We start from the raw sequence: 7,558 nt of genomic DNA, 5'->3' as shown, positions 1-7,558 counted from the left end.
CTTGCTTTCGGTTCTTCTGAAGGCAGCAAGGATGAACCCAGAGGTGGCCTTCAGGGCGATTGGAACAGGATTTGGGTGACCGTTCAGATGTGTTGCTGAATGGACAGTGAGCTTCAAATGAAATGGTGCCCTTTCCTGTACAAAGATCAGAAAACCATGCACAGAAGCTGTTCGTGACGGCAGCAGCTTCCTGCCAGGGCAGGGCTGTTCACGTCCAGGCCGACCTCAGGATGGAGTCCTTGTCACATCTGCATAACTGAAGAGTATGTGGGCTCGAAAGAAGGGCTGTTTAGTTTTTTTTTCTGTAATCTGAGAGAGAGAGAGAGAGAGAGAGAGAGAGAGAGAGAGAGAGAGAGAGGGAGAGGGACAGTGATAGGTTGCTTCCCGCACATGCCCCAACTGGGAACTGAACCGGCAACCTTTTGGTGCAATGGATGATGTTCCAACCTCACCCGGCCAGAGCAGAAGGGCTGCTTAAAACAAACAAACAAACAAAAACTATTTGCAACTTCTTAGCTGAATTAAATCAAGTTTTCTCTATTCTATGCAACCAAAGCAAGACACAGAAAGAAACTGGATGCTCGGGCTGATAATAGATAAATCCATAAACTTAAAATGTTCTCTACTCACTGAAATAGTCTGTGTTCTCATGGATTTGCTTTGAAAGATATCTGAACTCATAACATATATTAATCAAATACTTTTATCGGTTTTGTAGAGCCAGAGTCCCACCTAACACTGTATCTCATAAACTGAAAACCACTGGTATAGTGTGAAGAGCACGGAGGATGCACTGAGACCCGGCCGAATCCTGGCCCAGCCACTCAGTAGCCAGTGGCTTTGGGCATGTCACATGTCATCTGCCCTCCAGGCCTCCAGGTTGGTAGCTACAAAATGGAGCCAATCGTGCCTACTTAACAGGGATTTTTATCTTATGAGAAATCATAATGAATCTAAAAGGCAATAAATATCAGTAACTAGTTCTCTCTCCCTACCCCACCCCTACTCCCAAAGTGTACAGGTAGCATTAAATGGTCCAGACCTCTCAGTCCCCCTCGTGAGCAAAGATATTATCTGCATGCCAGACAGTAGCTGGGCACTGGGCAGAGCTAAGGCCCAGGGCTAAACCACCTTGACCTTTACCATCAGCATCCTCCTGACAACAGAGCCAGCTGACACCTGGGATCCTTTAAGAGCAGTGTTAGCCATGCAACAGGCATGGGGTGGGGTATCTCTGCGTGTGAACTCATGTTTTCTTTATACAGTACCTGCTGTTTTCTCCACTCGCCTGCTATCGCTCCCCTGTGGCTGCTCCAATAGCCCAATCACAGTTACTGGAGTTGGTGAAGAATCCTGTGGAACGCGTCTCTTTAGCAGCTGGTCCGCCTCCCCGCTCCGAGGAGCGCCCTCCTTCTCCATCAGCACAAAGCAAGCAAGCGGGAGCTTGAGCTTCTTGCCACCTCACCTGGTGCCCCTGAAAGTTGCAGCCGCTTTGCAAATGCGTTTCTTGGCCCCAGAGGTTGAGGGAGGTTTGTTGAGAAGCTGGCCTTCATTTCTCACTTGTTGGAAAATGACCCAAAGCAGGAGGAGCCTGGGCAATTGTGCAAATTCCATCTGCTTAGTGAGCAGAAGCTACCAGAGCCCTCAGATGAAGTGATAAGCATTCCTGGGGGACACCGAGTTTAACAGTTTTCATTGTAACATCGCTCTGAGGCCCAGCATTCCTGCGCCACTAACCCAAAGGGGCCTGGGAGAGCCAGGCCAGTGCTCGCCAGCTGCTTGTGGGGATTCAGCTCTAGCCTTCTCTAAAGGGCAACCGTAAAGTAACCCCAATAGCTGGGGAACCTCAGCCTCCCAGCCTGTCCCAGGATAGTCCTGCTTAGAGTTCTTTGGGCATGGCAGGTTTAAAAAAAATAGTGCAGTCAAGAATTTTGTCCCTGCCAGGAATGGCCACTGGAAGTCTGGTCTGTGGACACCGGACACCAATTCTGAAAGATATTTTTGGAAGGGAGCCTGCAGCAACTCTCCTAATTTGCATTAGGAGGAAACGTGCCACATTTTCCACAGCGGGCAGCCCCGCCAACACCACTGGGAGGGAGGAAGTTCTCTCTCAGTGTCCGCAGGTTTGTCCCTAAATGCTACGGAAATAACAGCTGCTAGGCAAGAGAAGCAGAGGATGGAGAGTCTTCAAACTCTCGAATACGTTGGATATCACAGTCATGACCTAAAAAGGCAGAGACTGGCTATTCCGAGGCTCGCTGCGCATGCCGCCTGCACGCAGCAGCAGGGTATGTGGTCACTTGGCCCCTGTGTTCAAGCCCGCCAGCCCCCCGGCCTTAAACCCCAACCACCCAGTGCGGCCAGCTGCTTGTGGTTCAGGCTTGGCCGGTGACAATGGACACGTCACGTCTTACACTGCTGCACGGCTTACAGAGCATGTGCACACAACCCGGTCTTGTGTGAGCCTCACAGCTCTAGTGGTTATAATCGCCTTCACAGATCCTGAAAACTGAGGCTCAGAGGGTCGACTGGAGCAACATCAAAGTGCCGGAACCAGACCTGGAGACCAGGTGTCCGCAGGCGTCTCCCATCCCAGGCTGCTTTTGCTTCCGATGGACACATGCGAGGAGGAAAGCTCGCAGGTAAATCACCTTGCATTGCTCTCCTAGGCGGCTCATCCGGAAGTGTTTCTCTTCCCACCCTACTGAACCCTGGCTCCCCTATTAAAGCGGGGGCTGCTGAAGAGCCAGGATGGAAACGAGTAATGATCTCGAAGCCAAGCTAATGGAAGCGCTGCAAGACTTTCCAGGGCTGGAAGAAACATCAGACTCCCCCAAAGTTCAGTGCCCACCCGGTTATTAAGGAAGCGGGATTAGCTTGCTGCGCGCAGGGGAGAAATCCCGGGCAGGCCCGTGGGAAAGCGGCTGGGATTGGGACGGTAGGCGGCGGAGGGAAAGTCAACAGGATAGAAACTCAGAGCGCCAGGTTTCCAAATCAGCAGCCGAGCGCTTTATACATCGTTACAGAGGTTTCCACCTCGGCGGGACGTGCCGGGACCTCGCCGAGGGACGCATGTTTCGTGCGCGGCTTCCTGAGGCGTCAGGGAAGGGGCACAGCCTCACCGGGGAGAAGGGCAGACGCCGGGGGGGGGGGGGGGGGCCGGGGGAGCCCCAGGTTCCTGGGCTTGCTAATTCTTTCCTATAGTCCATTCTGTTTTCTGTCAACAGTAAGGAAATACATCCTAGCAAATGACAACCAGTAATGCTTTAATTAACTGCAGTATTTCATGCTCCAATATGCACCAAGAAATTACTTCCAGATGGGGGAAACGAAAGCTATTTGCACGAAACACCAATCTCTCCATTTTAAGGAAACTGGTATCGCGCACAGGTATAGAACTGTACAGAACGCCGAGGCCCGGGGCTGTCTGTGCTGACAGCCACTAGAATGAGCCTGGAGACGTCTATTTACGGCGTGAAAGGCAGCAGTACCCTCCCAGGCCTCGTTGAAGTAAGTGGCCCGATGCAGCGCTGGCTCGTTTTATTTTTAGGGGCCTCACTGGGGCGCAGACAAGCGTGAGACACTCGCTTTCACCCCCAAGCAAGCGCGGCACTTTGATTTCTCCTCCTAGGCAGGGGGATTGCACTCCCAGCTGTGAGCTTTTGGCATTTTCCCGAACATTCCATAAACAGGGAGCTAATTTTCCTTGCCCGATGGCAGCTCAGGATGAGCCGGTGGAACCTCCCTGGCACCCTGGCATCGGGCTGCAGTCTCAGACCTGTCGCTCGCCCGGGGAACTGTCACCGTGGTCACTGGCAGTGCTCTCAGTCCTGTTTGGTTACCCTGAGGAGTCACCCTCGGCGTGGGAGAGGGGGCACCCTTTTCTGGGAGGTGGGCAGGTCCCAGGACTGGTTCTTTGTCAGGAGGGGAGGAGTGCCGGCAGTCAGCCTCAATGCCACAGCTGAGCTCGGAGGTAAAACAGCCCTGTCTGTGTGGTTCCGTGTGACGACCAAACCGAACTTTCTCTAGCCTGGGCCTGGCCCAACCAGCTCTCGGGAATTCTGTCCATAACAAGAGCAGCAGCGAACTTTTTCTCAATGACAAATTACTGATATTTATTTTAACCACCTAAAGTGACTTCAAAGTTTTTTAAGGGGCTACAGAAAATCAGAGGAACGAACAGTACCTAAGTTTAGCTTAACAACAGCTAGCTACCGTTTTTACCAATGTTCGCTCCCTTATATTTGGAAGTGACAGTAACAGATAAGCTTTCTTTTGGGGTTGGCTCATCAAAACAGGAAGAATCCTCATCAGGATGGGACAGCAGTTTCTGGCATGGCCCCTCCTGTCAACACAAGTGTAAATGATACCTACTGGCTCCAGCTAAGGAACTCCACCGTGTTGGCATCAGGTCAATTGCACAGGCATCTCACTTGCCTGGAGAGCCAGGAAAATCACACGTTTATGAAAATGTGCCACCGGAACCGTTCAGTAAAGCAAGTGTCTCTACTGCAGTGGTGTACACCCGTGGCCCCTCCACAGTTACTCATGGAGAACCTCCCGGCGTCTGTGTTTGTAACACGAGCCCCAGGGATTGGGGTGCATTCCCTCAGCTGAGAAACGTGCTCTGTCCTCACAGGACGCACACGCAGCACTCCGACCCCATCAACGAGACATTTACCACACACTCCTGCTGACATCCGGGGACTCCCTGGAGATCACCAACAGCGTAATAAATCAAGAAAGCAACTTCCCTGGCTGTGACCACCAACCGGCGGAACACAGGGCTTGACATCTCAGCGCCACTACGGAGACACCCAGAAAATGACTCCCCGTGAACAAACCAGCAACAAGTGTGGATCTGCAGACACCGAGCGAGACAAGAACCAGGTGCAGCAGCTCCCCGGCTTCCCAGGTGGACGACGGACGGCTGAAGTGACTGCTGTCTGAGACGGGCCCGCTGCCCCTTCCTGCACACGCGGCAGAGAACGTGACCTCCATCAGTGCTGCCGTGGAGCTTCACCGGAGCGGCGGGCACCGCGAGACCCGCCCACTGAGCCGCACTCTTCCTATCTAGCCATCTTTTTCTAGTTGAGCTCAGCAGAGGCCACACCTCTTTCCTTCATCACTGACTTCCTTCTCGGTGTTCTCGAGTCTGAGCTGCTCAGTACGTGAAGACGCACTAGCAACAACAGCTGGAAGCGGGTGAAGAAACGAGGCACAGGATGAAAGCTGGGCCACAGGCGGAGTCTGGGCGAGAGGCTGATGGAGGGGAAGGGGCAGATGCAGTGGTTACAGTGGGAAGACAGAAGGGCAGACATAGTCAGGTTCTGGTCACATTTTCAAACCTTAACGTTTCCTATTGGACGGCTATCACAAGTTTTATGAATTTTTTTTTAAAAAATGGACTTCAGAGAGGAAGAGAGAGAGAGAGAGAGAGAGAGAGAGAAACATTAACAATGAGAAAGAATCATTGATTGGCTGCCTCCTGCATGCCCCCCACTGGGGATCAAGCCCGCAACCTGGGCATGAGCCCTGACTGGGAATCGAACCGTGAGCTCCTGGTTCATAGATCGAAGTTCAACCACTGAGCCAAGCCAGCCAGGCAGTTTCATGAATTTTTAGGAAACGTCCTCTCTCCTGAGTGCTATTTGCTGTCCCAGTTTTATCCTGGGGCCTGATGTGGACATCCTCTGTAAGAAGCTCCACTGTCCTCCTTCGCTCTCGCCCCCCCTGCCAACATCTCGTTCAGAATTCCTGAACAAACGCTGAGACGACGGTCTCTGAGGCCATGGTCACAGTCGACGGGAGGAACCAGGTGAACCTGGGCAACTCCGTTACCCTTCCTCCTGACGCGGGGTGAGGGGCAGACTGAAACAGTCCTGTGGGGCGATCCTCTCCTGCAAGCTGCGCTGGCCCAGAGCGTGGAGGGCAGGACGGTAGGGCCAGGTCAGGGTGGCCTGAGGTGGGGGTTAAGGTAAGTGTCCGCTCCTCAGGACCTGGGTCTTTCCGTTGGTCATAAAGTAACACATCACTCTGGCACTGCGCATCGCCTCTGCTGTTTTCAGGCGATCCTGCAACGTACTTTGGATTTGAACATGGAGGGGCAGGAAAGGAATTAGAGGCCGCCTGGGCTGCCCCCGAGCTTCATCTAAGGAGAAAGCCTAGGACATTTTTCTAGGAAAAAGGCCACTCCTCCCCTCGAAGTCAGGCGTAGAGTAGGAATAAAGAAACGGAGGAAATAACCTTCTGTCAAACAGTGAGTGCGCCCAGCCTGGAACTCTCTCCGTCAGACATGGGTCTGCCCCGCAGCTGGGCCAGGAGCCCAGGGCACAGAGGGCACCTGCTTCCAAGGCCGACACGTGCCGTCCTGGGTGAGAGACACAGGGGATCTTCTCGGATGCACATAGAGAGCGAGCTGGAGATGCGTGAGAAATGAGAATACAGGGAGAACCTGGCCAATCGAAAAGTACCAGAAGCAAAGTATGTACCCAAACTGGGGTTCACAGGCAAGAGCAGTCCTGCTTCCATTTCCGTCACAAAGAAAGGCCGGTTTCCTACCCAGCACCTGCCACTGCATGAACCCGGGCCCCAGAGCCCCCTCAGACAGCAGCCGACGGAGGAAGGCGGAGACCCAGGCTTGGTCACCGAAGCTGCCTGCATGGGTGCATGTGAGGAAGAGGGCCCCTGGCCAGAGGGTATGGCTGCAGAGGGAGGGAGGCTACGGAGCCTGTGACAACGGACCAGTGAGAACAGCCCAGAAACAACAGTGAAGGGCAAGGCCGCTCACCCAGCCTGCCTCTGCTGCAGGATCCAGAGCCACCAAGACTGCCTTCTGCTAACCGGGCCCTGACGGGGCTTTTCCGATTAGGACAGGAAGTAAGACAGGGCTTGGGAGACACACACTAGCAACCCAAAAGTCCCGGGAAGTTTCCAGATGGACATCTGAGAGTCCGGCTGAGCACGGGAGGGTGGGGCTCCCAGGAGCCGGGCGCTGAGGGCCGCCGGCCGGCGCCCTACAGTCTCTTTTTAATGAGCTTCTCCAGTTTGCGGATGCGAGAAGACTCCTGCTCTGGTGTGGGAGCCAGCAGGGACAGAGAGCTGGAGGCTTCGGGCCCTGCGGGCGGGGTGGGGAGCCGCTGGCGGAAGAGCTCCAGCATGCTGCTCTGCTCGCTCCTCTTCAGCCCCTGAGGTTGAAAGAGAAAGGAGGACAATGTGAGGGGCCCAGGAAGGCCCGGGGGGCAAGTGTAGCATCCGGGATGCTCGTGGCCGAGGGCTGAAAACTCCCATTCCTGGGGGCTGAGGATTTACACTTTCTTCCTAGGCAGTAGCCAGGGAGAGAAGCAGGGGATCAAAAGCAGGTACTAGGGTAGGAGAAAGAAGAGGCTGAGAGAGAAAGGACAGGTAAACAGGGAGGGGAGGTAATATCCCCCTTCAGTCCATTCCTTCCACTGAGCAGCAGTCCTCCATGGGCGTGGAGGCAATCAGGAAGGTCTTATGCCGGGATCCCTCTCCTTAAAAGGCTTCTGGGCATGTGATTTGCAGCGTGGGGCCAGGC

At 54.0% G+C, this 7,558-nt stretch overlaps 1 protein-coding gene across 4 annotated transcripts in view; it reads right to left on the bottom strand.

Moving 5' to 3' along the window:
• Positions 1-2,986: 2,986 nt before the first annotated feature.
• Positions 2,987-7,558, bottom strand: part of VPS53 (VPS53 subunit of GARP complex) — a 191,345-nt gene continuing 186,773 nt past the window's right edge. For all 4 annotated transcript variants that reach the window (XM_036340926.1, XM_036340925.1, XM_036340923.1 and 1 more), the window contains exon 26: positions 2,987-7,187. In XM_036340926.1, the coding sequence (XP_036196819.1) occupies positions 7,017-7,187 (171 nt within the window). In that variant the 3' untranslated portion in view covers positions 2,987-7,016. The remainder of the gene's footprint in view (positions 7,188-7,558) is intronic.

The sequence above is a fragment of the Myotis myotis genome, unplaced genomic scaffold (assembly GCF_014108235.1).
Source record: "Myotis myotis isolate mMyoMyo1 unplaced genomic scaffold, mMyoMyo1.p scaffold_m19_p_17, whole genome shotgun sequence".
Taxonomy (NCBI): domain Eukaryota; kingdom Metazoa; phylum Chordata; class Mammalia; order Chiroptera; family Vespertilionidae; genus Myotis; species Myotis myotis.
The sequence above is the reverse complement of the archived record's forward strand: the minus strand, read 5'-3'. Positions and strand labels throughout refer to the sequence as shown.